Genomic DNA, 15621 nt, shown 5'->3' with positions numbered 1-15621 from the left:
CCAAAGTGGAATGTGCGCACTTAGCTGCTGCACCACCGGGCCAGCCCCATCATATTTCTTGATTTTATATGTCACAGTAACATTCTCTTCTGTTCTCAGAGTTTACAAAATGTATTGTTAGAGACAGGAGGAAAACTGGGCTTTATCAAGGTAGGTGAACTCTCAAGTGCTGTTGTATATGTTCTCATTGTGTTGTCAGTATCTTTAAAGAGGGTTCTGGAGAGAATGCATTGTTTAGAAGAAGCCTTTTTTTTTTTTTATGGTGAGGAAGATTGGCCCTGAGCTAACATCTGTCCCAATATTCCCTATTTTGTATGTAGGATGCTGCCACAGCATGGCTTGACAAGTAGTGCGTAGGTGTGTGCCTGAGATGTGAACCCATGAACCTGGGGCTGCTGGAGCAAAGCATACGAACTTAACCACTATGCCACTGGGCCAGCCCCCAAATAAACCTTTTTTGTGAGTTCTTCATTAATTGAACTCGAAGGGAAAACACCATCACCAAGAGTTTAGGGGGGAAAGTGGTGGCAAGTATTATCTTTTATAGTCAGTAGAACACAGAAGTAAAGAATATGTTTTTTTTTATTTGACCAAATAATTTCTTTAACATGTTTTAATGGTAGGATTTTGTGGTAGAATTCCTTGTCTATCACTTCTACTATTAACCTAACCATTTGCTGAATTTTGACAATTCCATCTCTTCTAAATCTTGCGTTTAATTGCTTAAACCCCAGACTTCTTAGCTTGCAATTATATAATCAGATCATCCCAACCAACTCTTCAGGTGTGGTCTCTTACTGCTCCCCTACTGTGGGTTTGAAGCCTCAGGGGCTGCCCTGGGTGAAATCTGAAATAGACCTCCACACACGGAGGGCAAGGGGAGACTGAAGAAAGAGGCAGATCCCTCCAGATTGGGAGGTGGCAGGTTTAATAAGCCAGGGAACTTACACACGAGGCTTGCTTTGGGCGGCTGAAGGACACGTAGATCTCTGCACCCATCTGCCAGAATCTTAGAAGTTTACACAGAGGTCTTAACTGAGTTCAGTCACATAATGTATGGATGGTCTCAACAACGCTGCTCTCTCTCAAGGCCACATCCTTGAAAATGGCTCCAACTGTGGGAATGGTGGGCAGAACGTACATTCCAAGGAGCGGGGTGGTGGGGAGGAGCCTCCCATTGTCTGGGACCAGCTCAAGGGTCAACATCAAAGGTCATGTCCTCTCCGAACTCTATATGACTCCACTCATAGGTGGAAATTAGTATATTGAGAAGGAGATCTGATTGGTGGTTACCAGGGAAAAGGGGGGGTGGGGGGAGGGTACGGAGGGGGAAGTGGTGTACCCACAACATGACTAACAAAAATGTACAACTGAAATCTCACAAGGTTGTAATCTACCATAACATTAATAAAAAAAAAAAAAAAAAAAAAAAAGGTCATGTCCTCTCGATGACCTTCTCCAACACCTATACATGGCTATACTTTATCTAAACAGGATGGTCCACCATTCCTGCAAATCTCTCTCACTTTCCCATCTCTGTTCTTTGTACCTACTATTTCCTCCTGTGGAATGCCCTCATCCAGGACTGGAGTCATAATTTGTGGGGCTCAGTGCAAAATGAAGATGTCCTTTTTCAAAAAGCAGGGAAAAGTGCTGTTAAAGGTACTAAAATTAAAGCTTTCCACTTTTTTCTCTGTATTTCCTCTGCTCACATGCATGCTCCTATTGTCCTATTGGACTTCCCTTACGAAACACAAGCTCAGAGATAACATTGAGAATATCGAGACGGTGACAGCAGAGCACAAAACTCAATGCAGGGCCGTGTGTGACTGCAGAGTTTGAACGCCCACAAATCAGCCTTGTCCTCATCTGTCTGGGCTTTTCTTCACCCTACCCATCCTCCAAAGACAAGTCAAAGGCTGCCTCTGCTGGGCAGATGATGAAATGTGCATGCTCAGGGCCTCTGCTCTGCCCTGCCCCAAAGGTGGCCAAAGTAGTTCCCTCCTGGCCCTTCACGGAAGTCTCTGAGAACACTTCCTATTTCCTATTAGTCTTTTAATCTCCTATTAGCTTATGAGGTTCTTAAGAGCAAGGGCCACAACATTTTCATTCATTCTAGAATCCATCACATAAGTTACACGTAATGATTGCTTAATAAATGTTTACTGAAAAAGAATAAAGAGAACAAAGAGAAAAGCACCGCTATTTTGAAGCCACATGTAACCCTTCTCCAAGCTGCATTCCTTTCTTCATTAGAGCAGGATTCACCGCGAATGCAAAAGTCCAAGTTCTCCAGGTGGTTGGCCAGAGCTTTCCTGTTTTCCTTTTCAGATCCTAAATTAGTATTTACCTTGATCTTTCTAAGGATATTCCCTTTAGAAATTATAATGGTGGTAATGAATATATTTTATAGTTTCTAAAATTGTATGAATTCACTATTTTCTCAAATATTTAGATATTAAGGCCATGCTTTCAATCTTTTTTGGTTAAGGAAACTATTTTGATGAAGAAAACAGAAATAAATCTGCAAATGTGCTTTCTACACATATTAGTTCAAAAAATAATTTAACATTGCATGATAGTGCCTTCACAAAGACTTTTGGAAAATTCTGTGTATTTAAGCAAGTTATAAAGAATAAAGAAGCTGAACCACCTGACAAGAACCTTGAACTTCCCACACTGGCTGAATACACATATCACCCCAAGAACAGTGATCCTCACCCCAAAACACAAATGCCCCTTTTTGAGAATTTTGAGTTGAAAACTGAGGAAGCTCACTTGCGTTTGTGGGAGAAGCTGCTTTTACAAAACATGATAATGTGGAATAAATTTAAACAGCAAAACATTAATTAAAAAAAATGCACCACAGACACTGCATCACTAAGAAAGCCAGTAACTTTACTGAATTGTCTGCAAAATACAAATTATACCTTATTTCCAGCAGGAGAAACTTCTGAAAATTTCCCACTTTTATTCACTACAGACAGCTGAATTAAGTCCCTTGAGATACACAGATGTGGTTTAACTTAGTTATAACATCTTGTCATCTAGTGGCGACAAAGTCCAGCTTATGCCGCTGTGAGCCTCTATTTGAATATTTGTTGCGAATGCTTGTATGCCCTCATTTACAAGCTATTTTAATTACTGTCATTTCATGGAAACAAGTCCCCAGAAAAAGAAAAAGAAGAAAAATGATACAGCGAACCATCTGAAGCAATCCAAGTCCTACGCCTGCAGTGACCCAGGTCGACTTTGCTCGGAGAGAACACTGGTCCTGCCTTCAAACCACAACAGAATCCATCGCTTAGCTGACCTCTCTGAATTAAACTGAGGTATGAATCAATTTGAGGTATGAATAGGGAAGGCAAAATGCAATACCCGATTATGAAAATAAACCAAAATGGACAAATTTAATGGAGAAGATATGTGGCTTGCATTGCTCCACATCTTTGGTTAAAACATATTAAGAAAAGCCTTTAATTACATCTGTAGTCTGAAGCATTCTAACAGACACCAGTATTCCATCAATCTTCAAAAGATCTGTAGTGGCAGGAAATTAACGCCATATAAGTGACGACATCACAGCAGATGGCACAAACGGGAACAGACGAAGTATGCCACGCTTAGGCAACAGCCTTTATTGAGGGTTCAAGTGGCTGCTGCTTCTTTAAAAAAAAAATTCTTTTTTAAAGAAAGAAATATAAAGCATTTACTCTCTGGCAAAACAAACAAAAGGATCAAGGAGGCAAAAAATGCTATCTCTCTAAGTTAAAAGATGGGCATTTAAGAAAAACAAATACATCAAAGTGTGAGAGGGCAGACATTCTTTTAAGAAGTGTATTAGAATTTTTTTTTAATTCTCACTTTAGTTAACCTTAAAATGATCTGAGGATGACAGGTATTTTTATATTCATCATTATAAAACGCTAAATTCCACCTTTGGGAAAAAATAAGCCATTTTACTAAAAAACACAATTTTAAAAAAGGTTGAAATGAACAGCCTTCCACGCACCAATGCATACGATATGCAGGTTGTGCAGCTTGCGTATATTGCATCAGTGTTACCAGTATTTAAGCTTAATATTACCAAAAATCTTTTAAAATAGGACTAGCTATAACAATACGTGTAGCTGTGTAAAATGCCATTTATGGTTCTTTTACTTGCAATGAAGAATGTTGCCTAAAATGTTACTCTAGGGTGAGTTACATAAAATGCTACTCCCTCAGGGCTCTGCCCTAAACTCCGGAATACAAAGGATTTACGGTGATAAAAACCCAAAACCATACTAGCTTTGTAAATACAATAAATGGTAAATTACAGATAAGGTCTAAGGGTAAAGATAGACAGCGATAGTTTACAGAAAGTGACTCATCACAATCAAAATTGTGCTTCTTCTCGTTAAATCATCTCTAAAAAATTCTCAGATTATCCCTTCACTATCTTGCCACCACTTGATATGAATTCGGTAGTGGGAACAAGAGATGACTGGCATCCATTTTCAAGTGATTTTGTTCTTTTCATGTTCTTAAAAAACTATTGTCAGAACTGCTATAAATAGCCAAGGCTTCTGCTGGTACTTTAGCTTACTTCATCTTCAGCATTAGAAATTCACTTTTTCTTTGTTGCTGAGGCAAATTGCAGGTAAAAAATTAATATGGCTATTTTTTCATATTTTTCACATAATGACCCTTTCCCACCCACTAGTAAGTTTCTACTGATATTGATAAAGTGTTTTGAAATGACAAAGGACATTTGTGACATGTTTGCATATTTTACACATCTCAAGTTAAAAGGATGGGTTGTAAGGATGGGATCAAGTCTATGGTGAGAAAAATGATTTTCTTAGTTTCCCCCCACATGTGCAAATGTGTGTGTGCGTGTGTGTATTTTCAGGGATGGTTTTCTGTTTTTCCTCTGCATAAATGTTTTCCTTTCATGTTCCATGGACACCTTGAGAAGTGGGATATATGAAATGGCTGATAGATTTTTGTTTGTTTGCTTTTAGTATATAAAACGTTAGTACAAGGCAGGCTAGCATCCTATATGGATACAACCAAAGGTGCATTGTGGTCTAATTGTGAATTTCAGATCAAGTTAAGAAAAATAAAGCCTAGTTAAGTAAGGTATCTTGGCTTTTGCCACCCAGCGGCAGCCTTTTACAATGAGAAACACAAAGCAACTATGCATAAAAGAAAAAAATAGATAAGAAATGCCCTACACATGGTATTGCAGTGTCGATCTTAACTATGTCTTCTTTGCTGTGTATGTCAATGCATATGGTTGGAGATGAATCGACAGATGTTCACATTCCAAGAGAAGGAAAATCATTCCTAGACTGAAATCTCTTTTAAACAATATATATCAACTTTTTTTTTATGGCACTCACTTTTTTAAAGGGTCTGAAAATTAATCCCTTACAGACAAATATTAGACAAGAGTCATCATTATTTCTTGAAAAATTAAAAAAAAAAGGGACATAGAGAGGTTCTTTAATGGGATTTCTTGAAATGGCTATTAAATCTCTTTATTGAAGAAAAAAATAGATGACATACATGCTTTAGGCAGAAGTGACATTTGGGGGTCCTGACACACCAGGATTGTTCAACAGTCCTATGTTGCTGACAAGATTGTTGAGGGTCAGTTAAAATAATGAGCAACGGATGACAAAGCAACTATCCCTTTACTGCTTCCTTCTCGTCTAGCACCCCATCTTTCACATTTTTCTTCTGTGGGAATTTATAACTTATGCATCGAGTAAACTCCATATCACTTGTTTCTAGGGCCATATTTGCAGGACATGTGCCCCAATACAGCTTCTCCATTCTGGGCATAGCTCTAAAAAGCATATCAAATTCTAGGCTGAAAATCAACCAGATAATTGAGGATACGGGCAAGTCAGGGGATGCACTTACTGAATTCCAAGATGCATGGTGAAATGGTGAGATCAGAAAGGGGCCCTGCATTTGATAAGAATGCAAAAACAAAAACAAAAAGGAACGTGAAAGAAACTAATCAGTATATACAATGGATGTCAGTTGACCCAATAGATTACGAATGTATTAAAAACAATTTAGGGTGTCGCAATGTGATATGTTCTAATCCCACAGGTTATCCTTTTGAGAGCTGACCTTGAACTTATAAAATGTATGCAGAGTAAAAGAAAACAGAAAGAAAATAGTTACTCAAATGTGCAACTGCACAAATATACCCCCCTCCCACTATTAAGATAACAAAACTTCTGCTATTACCATAATATTATATATATTAGAAAGCTATACACAAGCATGTTAATTTCACAGATTTTTTAAAAGATTCTTAATATTTTATATAATTAGAAATACACATTTCAAAAACAAAACTTCTACAAAGAGAAAACAGTTATCTTGGTTAGCAAAGCACGGAGTTCTTCATGGCTTAGGGTAGTGCTTTCTATACAAAAAGTCCTTTTTGGTTTTTTACAGGACTGTTTAAAATATTAGCGAAGCTTATCAAGGGGGAAAAAAACACATTTTGGCTTAAGTAAACTACAAAAAGCCACAAATGCTTTGCAAACTCTGTCTTACCTTTTATATGAAAATAAGCAAAATGTAATGTACATATTTTTATATTTTTATTTAATAAGAGATGCAGACCCAGATTTATTTATTTATTTAATTAAATACGTTAGCCCTCAAACTCCACATTTTTTAAAATAGGTATGGTCCTCTTTTAATGGTTGTTGATCCTTTTTAATGAGTGCCATACGCCAATGATATGCCTGCAGGTTTGTGAGCGTTCTCAGGATGTTGGTGACCTGGTGTGTTCCTAACATTTACCAATGGCCACCCTTTGCCGGGTCTGTCCAAAACATCTATACATTTTTCTATATGTTGCATAACAGCTGCTCTCTCTTTCAGTAAAGATCTGCCGCTTTTGGCAAATGTTTCCTTTTGTCTATTTACATGTAAATAACGTTGAACCTGCAACATGACACTATCTATTGTAACATACATTTTGCAAAGGAGCACAACAGTGAAAAGAAGTTAGCCTTAAAATCTATTTTGTACAAGTGTTCTGTTGTACAACTCAAGTGCTAAGCTTATCTCAGCATTTCTGTTTATCTTTATACTGTATCACTGAGGCAATTTAAAAGTACTTTTACAAAACAGAGTACCTGACTTTTTTTTTTCCACACACAGCACATATAATGCATATCGACCCCCCTTCCCCATTAAGGTATAGCACACACACACACTGCAAGAAAAAAAAACTATTAAGTAATAATCTGATCATGTTGCCCATCCTTCAGAGAGTCGCATGCGCTTGACTGAGGGGCTTTCCCTTTCGTCCGGCGAAGGTCTGGTGAGTCCAATGGGGGAGTGGAATTCGTTCCGGTGATCCTCTCGGTCGCTCCCGTCGTACGAACTGCTACAGCTGCTCAAGCTGTCAACAGGAGATCTCCCCGCCTCGTGGCGCGTGTGTTGTGGGTATCTCGAAGGGGTGGTGGTACGGTCTCTAGGAGGAGAAACAGGTTCTGACTTGATGTTGAGGCTTTGAGTAGAAGGCAGGGAGAGATTTGAACTCTGAGATAAATGAGTGCTAGTGCAAGCTCTGTAGGAGGAAAGGAAACCCAGTTACAGATGGAGGAGGCCTGGAGCCCCCAGGAACTCACAATTACATAAAACATCAGCTTAAAGACTCGCATAGACACCAGAGCATGCCCAGAGCGGGGAGAGCGTGCTGGGAAGCACTTCAGGGCATCACCCTCTCAGAGCGATTTAGGATGCCTTTCTTGGTTTGCTGGTAGCAATTACAGTATTTAACTGGTCCAGGCCTCATGAATAATACCTCTAGCCTCTAACAAGCTCCCTAAACGGATAGGTTACCGATTCAGAAAGGTTGAACAAGACATGCTGGAAAAAGCGTTTTCTGTGTCCATGGAATTTCTCCCTAGACTAGATTCGAAATATAATCCAAGACTAAAGATACAGTGTTTAGCTTTTGAATTAGACTTCTTTGATTTACTAATGCCTGTGTTTGAAAACTACTGTGAAAAGTTTATTATGGATATAAATTTTTCCCTCAATTTAACAAACACATACACGTTAAATTGCATAGTCTTCAGAGAAAGTAAAGAGAGTTCGAATTTCAAATGAATAGGATCCATAAAGTGCTACATATAATCATATCTGATGAAAAGCTGGGGAGAGGGGAAAGAAAGGGAAGGAGGAGGGAGGTTGAAAATTATGTGCAGAAATTAAAAGTCTCGGCTTAAAAACACTTAGACTTCCTATTCCACTAAAACTGTTGAATGATTAGACTTTCTCTATCCTTTCAAGTTACACGAGATGAAAATCTGTCTATTTTCCACAATTACCTCACCTTTACTATTGCTAGTCTCTCCCTGCTGTGGCCCTCTGGATACCCTCTCCTCTTGTTTACAACTGCCATTACTTGTTGAATCTGGATTTGCCTAAGGAAAGGTTGTTGCCAAGAAGGATCTAGTGTGATTTTACTGTGTATATAACCGCTAATCCTCATTTATTCCAGGAGAGCATAACTTGCCCTTCTTCTGAAATGTGGGAGAATTTAGATACTTGAAATTCTGGAGGGAAAAGCTTTAAGCTCTTCAGTGTAGATAAACAATCACAATGACTTTGATCAGGATAAACCATAGTAACATTGCTGATATCAATTTTAAGATGTTTGTGCCGTTCTTACATTCTGATTGCACTAACATGCATGGCTAGAGTCAGCATTACTTTGCCCATATGGGTCAAGAAAGTACAGAAATCTCTTTAACTGAGGAAGAGTCACAGTAAAGAATGATCCATACAGACACACCCATTTTAAACAAAGGAGAGCAAGTCCACCTACTTGCGTATGTGATTATGTTAGTTTCGAATGGGGAGAATTGGACGGCATTAAAAATGTCCTTATCAGCAGCGAGAAAATGGGTATATGTTTCAGAGGAAAAGGTGGAGTAACTTGGGGCTGACGTTTTGGGAGATGTAATTCAGGCTCGAGATGTATAGAGATATAAAATTAGTCAGAAATGAGCTTATCTTTGAGTGATGTTTTATGCAAAAGCACCACCTACTGGCAAAGAATTACTTTCCTTCTCTTATTAATAGATGAGCTAACGTCGAGAATAACATAGAGGAGAATTATGTCTTTCCCGGATAAGCCTTTCTTTCTCTGGCTTTTACGATCTTATAGAATGGAAGCAGTCTTAGCACTTATATTAAGATACTACATTGAGTGTATAGAATTTTCAGTCACTAGCTTAGACCTGTAGTTATTTATTTGTAGTTTTTATTTTACAGTCTACACTAGTAAACTAATTTTCTAAGACTTCTAATTAAATAATCTTTAAATCAAGAAGATGTTAAAATGGGGAGGGGACACCTGTATTTAAAAAAGATCCATAATGGTGGACTATTTTATCTTGGTTCAAAGTTACTTAATGATTCATTCTGATGTCCAAGGAAGTCATCTTTTGATTTCTGGAAGGAAGAATTTTCCTGGCTCTGGATAAGAAAGACTGTTTCACTAAGATTTAATTAAATGCTTCTACTAATGAATCACACAATTGTTTAATAACCAATGTCAATTAGGAGTCTGAAAATAAAGTGGCATATCAATAAATACTTTTGCCTGCCCTTAGACATTTACACTGTCTTCACAGGCAGGGTGACATGGAAAATTTGAAAAAATATTTGGTGAGTTGGAGCAGAATAAGCAGTTAATTTGGATAAGTTTAGCAAAAAGTAACAAAATCAACATTCTGTTTCTTTATTACAGCTTTGGAAGGGGCATTATCTCCTTGTTTGCGTATCTCCCAATGTCAACTGGCTGGTACAGGTCTTACTCCATCTCTTCCCCACAAAAGCTAAAACACCTACTGGTTATCCCTTCCTTTAAACAAACAGGTTGGTCGCTAAGTTTATCTTTTGGTGGCATTTCATTTGACACTGAAAGCATATATGAAGCATTTTGAGTAGTTCTGGGAACACTAAATCCACAGTAAGGAAATGTAAGTAATATTTTAGATTCAGCTTCATTATACTGTGGTATAGGATTCAAAGTAGAATGAAATTTAGTTGGCTAGTCTCTGTTATCAAAGAAATATTTTCTTGAAAAGAAAAAGGAGCACTAAAAGTCTCTTAGCTGTATATATGCTAGATTCAGATGTAAGCATGTCGGTCTACTCGTTCTTGAGAATGAAATCTTTGTAGACACAGAGAATTGTGAAATACTTCATATGTGTGGGTGATAAAGAGGTGGGTGGGGAGACAGAAGCCAGATATGCGAGTTGCCCACAGCAAATCCTGCTGCAGGTTTTAATCTACTACAGATGTCTTCCAACTGGGAAACACCTACCCTGCTGTATAATTGTTCAGAAATGAAATGTGACTGGGTAGTTTTATTCACATTTCTTCCTGCCTCCGCCTGGAAATTAGACTATCGAACTATATTTAACCTAACCTTTTAGAAGTCATCTTTACTTAAAGTTATCTCTCTCAGTATGTACTGAACACCCACATCAACAAAAATGATGTACATAAATGCTTCCAGAAAACAGCTTGCCCTTTTTTGTGGTGGTAGGAGTAAAACATCAAAAAATTTGAGGGTCAATTCCTCAAATATTAGTATTCAAATGACTTTCACTAACTTTTGATGGCAAGTTCCTTCTGCCGGTCATCTCTGCTCCCTACATCAAATCAGTTTATGCTGTTTATCTAACTTGATTAGATAAGATCAGATACTAGATAGTGTTAAGAGGACAGCTTTGAAGACTTAAAGGTATTTCCATGAACAAAATACAAAGAGCTCTTTTATACGTTTTTAATTTGAGAAAGAATTGTAGTGACCCTCTTGGGTTGCTGGAAATACAGTAGTCCCCCTTATCCCCCGTTTCGCTTTCCATGGTTTTAGTTACACGTGGTCAAACTCTGTCCAAAAATATTAAATGGAAAATTCCAGAAATGCACAATTCATAAGTTTTAAATTGCATGCCATCTGAGTAGCATGATGAAATCTTGCACCATCTGGCTTTGTCTTGCCCCAGATGTGGATCATCCCTTTGTCCAGTGTTTCCACGCTGTATATGCTACTCGCTCTACTGGCCATTAGTCACTTAGTAGCCATCTCCGCAATCAGATCAACTGCTGTGGTATCACAGTGCTTGTGTTCAAGGAACCCTTATTTTATTTAATAATGGCCCAAAAGCTCAAGAGTAGTGATGCTGGCAATTCAGAGGTGCCAAAGAGAAGTTATTGTTGTTAGTTTCTTACTGTGCCTAATTGATAAATTACACTTTATTATAGGTATGTATGTATAGGAAAAAACATAGTATATATGGGGTTTGGTACCATCCTCAGTTTCAGGCATCCACTGGGGGTGGTGGAACATATCCCCCACGGATAAGGGGGACTACTATATCTACTTTGGTGGAACTGAAATATATTTTACTCTGCTGTTTTTCTTTTACGTGGGCCCTGAGCTAACATCTGTTGTCAATCTTCCTCTTTTTTTTCTCCCCAAAGCCCCAGTACATAGTTGTATATCCTAGTTGTAGGTCATTCTAATTCCTTTATGTGGGATGCCCCCACAGCATGGCTTGATGAGCGGTTTGTAGGTCCATGCACAGCATCAGAACCAGCAAACCCTGGGCCAGCGAAGCAGAGGACAGAAACTTAACCACTTGGCCATGGGGCCAGGCCCTACTCTGCTTTGAACACTGCATTTCTCCAAAAGAATGTGAATCCACCACACAAGTATATGAGGCTACTTTGACTTGGAAAAATATTGATTTTAAAAATTGATTTACACTATAAGGAATTTAGGCAGCTGGTACTACTTATTTTACATAAATATTACAACTTGGGATTTTTAAAAAACGGTTTAAGATTTAATTGTGCGAACATGGGCCAATCCATTTGAGGCAACCTTTGAAAACTACTGTGTTTGTGTGAGAGAGAGAGGGAGAGAAAGAAAGAGAGAGAGGAAAGAAGGAAGGAAGGAAGGAAAGGAGGAAAGAAGGAAGGCAGGCCACAATTAGAATGACTGGAAGGGGTATCTATTTGAGGGATAAGGGAAGTGATTAAGTGCAATAAAAACTCATAGACTAAATTCAGAGTCAAATCATGCACCATGACAATCGGTGTTGAAAGAAACCGGAACTAAACAAAATGCTTCATCCCTGGCTGTTGTAATTAAGTTCCTCTCTAGTCCAGGGCTGTCACTCCTTTCTCTTTTACTGAAGCCTCTATAAAGGATGGTGGAGAAATAGATTCTTCCCTTGACATAGAAGAGAATTTTAAAATAGTAATATACTTAAAATATGTAAATAAATATGTATTTTCTATGCAAAAATGCAAATTGTCAGCTGTTACTGAAAACAAAAGAAAAAAGAAAGCCACATTCAGAGAAAATAATATGGCTTTTGACATTGATAATTTCTAAGGAAATCTAGTCTTTTAATGGATGAATATTGTGAAAAATGTGACGTGAACAGCTACCTTTCTTTTTGACAAGAAGCATGTACAGTGGAGTCCCTGCTGAGCCACAGAAGTACAACGCCGCATGTGTGTATTTTAAGATTGCCTGGATGGTGTGATGTACTTAGTGATAATTAACCTGAAAAAGTTATTGCAATGAATGTCTACTTGGAGAGTTAACATTTCTGAGGAAATTTAAGTGTTATCCTAAAGAAAGAAACACTGTTGCTGATCAATATTTAATGTATTTTCGAAGTTCACCTCTCAAGAAAGCAGAGCAAGAGTGTCCAGTGAGTTTATTCTATTATTTACATGAGAGGTTAGATTTTCAACAATAGTGATTAGTGAGTAGAATGTGCATAGCAATCGGTGAATGGGTGAAGACTCCATAATCAGAGCACTAATCTATGTGAAATTAAGTCCACGTGAAAGCTCACGGGGTGGGGGAGGGGTAACAGAGATGAAGTTGTGATAGCAATCAGTGATGTTTATTCTAATCAGTGTTTTATTCTCATTATCTCCTTAGAAATACGAATGCAGAACTAGTTAACCACTCTAACCAAATGGCTCAGCAGAAAAGCAAAAGTAGGGTAGGCATATAGAATGTTTCTAAAATATAAAAACCTATTATCTTTAAATATCTTATATCCTTCTAGTACTTTCTTTAGAAGATTAACTGCAGTTTTTGAGTTATTAGTTAAGCTTAAAGTCAGGTCTTCAGTTCATGTTTTAAACTTAAAAAAATTACTTGTTTTACAAGCAGTGCGAGCTGTGAATTCAGGCCTTGTAAAGTTTGAACATTTCCATTGATAAATGACACAAGTCATTTCTATGATAAAGACATATTTCAAAACTACCACAAGGGGGCAGAAATACACATCTTCTGACTTCAGAAAACAACAAAAATTACTTTTATACCCAAACTTAGGTAATTAGTATATGTATGTACATACACATATATATTTATATTCATACAATATCTATAAATATACAACTATACCATGAATACATTATAAATATATGAAATCCGTATATCAGTGGGATAGTTGATCCCATGAGTATTAGGGTAACACTAGCATAAACTATGTGGTTTATGCTGAGTGAGAAGGATTCCCAAATATCTCAAAAACTTAAGGAACGTCAAACTATAAATGCCATCTTACGTCTCACATGAGCTATTTGACAATTTAACTAAATAAAAATTTATCACTGATAGAAGAGGAAACAAATGTTGCTTAAAACGATAGAGAAATCATTTATTTCATTATCCCAGAGCTCCCTCCTCTTAAAGAAAAAGGAAAGTAATATTTAAGCTACTTGAAAAGTATTGATCTGAGAATTACTTTCAGATTTTGATAAAGTAGAATTTTACATCCTCTAACGGGACGTTAGAGTGCATATTTAGAGACTGCCATTTGTCATTTAAAAATGCATTCTGAAAGCGTATTCTAAAAGAAGTAGTATTGCTTACCCCAGCTGACTGAGGGCGGACGGCGGCATGTTATGTAGGTGTTGCTGTTGCCAGCCAGTTACTGACCCAAGATGGAGTGCGCTGGCCGTGTTGAACCCAGACAGAGAAGACAGGTCTGCACTACTCAGAGAGTACTCTAGATCAAAGAATAAAGCAATAAGGGTAATTTGGAAATTATCAAATGGTGAACAGAATAAACATTTTCAGTTTTTAAATATTCTATCAGTATTATTTAATGATTGTTATAAATCTTTTTTATTTTGGTGGGGAGAGGGAGATAAAACATTAGGATCAATCTTTATTTAAAAGAGAGATACCATATACCAAAAATTCCATGAAAACTTCAAAGTAGTATAGCCTAAAATTCTAGTTTATTGGAACTTCAATCTGGTATTACAGTATATACATATTTGATGATCTAGAAATGTTTTTTAAACAATCCAAAGAAAGTGAGCTATTACATGAAAGAAATAACAGCTCATTTTCCTGCAAATTGTTCTTCTATACTGAATTCAGGTTGGGTTAATAAAATTTTCAGTCACTTAAGAAAGAAAAATGTGGATATTCATTTTGTCCTGGTAACAAATAGGTAACAGTATAGTGCTCTGGACACTACAGGTACTAAATAAAGATTTCTAACAGATGAAAAAGTAATATCTTTTTCATTTTGCTTTTTAATAAAAAGTATTTAATGTACTATTTGAACATGGCAAAGCTACTCACCGGTACCATATGTTGTTGAAATGGCTGATGGATAGCCTCCCATCCCTTGTCCTGGTAAAGTAGGAGTTGCTACGGAAACCACTGGGGTAGCCAATGACTGAGCAGACTGGGAGTTGTTTATCCTTTGATTCTTTTAAAGTAAATAAAAAGACATTACTGATGGAATTTTTTAAAAAGTTAAAAATATTAGATTTCAGTATTAGTTTTGCACATAAAGAGATAACTTGGTACAAATCTCATGAAATTAATCATTTAACATGTGTCTCTATGAACTCTGCCAACCCTATCATTTACAATCCTTCAAGAGACCAGTTGTTGCCATAGTAACCCATTACATCAGTATCTCCTAGGCAACTGAACTAGTAACAAGTACCATAGCTTTATTATGGGTAAAAACAGACTATGTTGAAAACTGATGAAATATGTATACTGTACTTCCATTGTTTCAGTTTTTATTCAAATGCAAATTTTTTTAAAAATTAAAATCAACCATGGTGTTTTTAATGCTCAGTTCTATATATACAGCAAGCACATCAGGTAGTGTTTCATGCTATATTCTGACCAGCAGGTGGTGCTCTGACCACTTTTTTCAGATTCTTCTAAACTTCCCTCCAACTAGATGGCAAAGCAGCTAACGTGCATATGTAACTCCTTACAGCAAGGACATTAAAGATTCACAGAAATTTGAGGAACATGAGAATTAAATTCTTAGAAAAATAAGTATCTTCATGCTTTTAAATAACTTAGGAAAATTTTTTGCTTGTTAGAATTTTACTATAAAGTCCTAAAATAAATGGAAAACATGGCCTTCACTTAGCGAGGTGGAGACAGAAAAATAACATGACATTCTTTTCACCTGTGAGCGATACTTGAAATTAACGGTACTTAAATATAATCGATGTTGACACACTATGGCAACTTCCAAATTCCTTCCGTTTTCCTAG

General features: G+C 37.1%; 1 protein-coding gene across 50 annotated transcripts in view; it reads right to left on the bottom strand.

Annotated features, from left to right (window-relative positions):
• Positions 1-2877: 2877 nt before the first annotated feature.
• Positions 2878-15621, bottom strand: part of MEF2C (myocyte enhancer factor 2C) — a 166214-nt gene continuing 153470 nt past the window's right edge. For 34 of the 50 annotated variants that reach the window (XM_070233331.1, XM_070233329.1, XM_070233330.1 and 31 more), the window contains 3 exons: positions 14678-14807; positions 13955-14090; positions 2878-7591 (listed from right to left, as the gene is read on the bottom strand). In XM_070233331.1, the coding sequence (XP_070089432.1) occupies positions 7270-7591; positions 13955-14090; positions 14678-14807 (588 nt within the window). In that variant the 3' untranslated portion in view covers positions 2878-7269. The remainder of the gene's footprint in view (positions 7592-13954; positions 14091-14677; positions 14808-15621) is intronic. The other 16 variants (XM_070233346.1, XM_070233344.1, XM_070233345.1 and 13 more) reach the window with 2 other exon arrangements.

The sequence above is a fragment of the Equus caballus genome, chromosome 14, assembly GCF_041296265.1.
Source record: "Equus caballus isolate H_3958 breed thoroughbred chromosome 14, TB-T2T, whole genome shotgun sequence".
In the NCBI taxonomy this organism is placed as follows: domain Eukaryota; kingdom Metazoa; phylum Chordata; class Mammalia; order Perissodactyla; family Equidae; genus Equus; species Equus caballus.
Note: the sequence above shows the minus strand (reverse complement) of the source record. Positions and strands in the feature narration are given on the sequence as shown.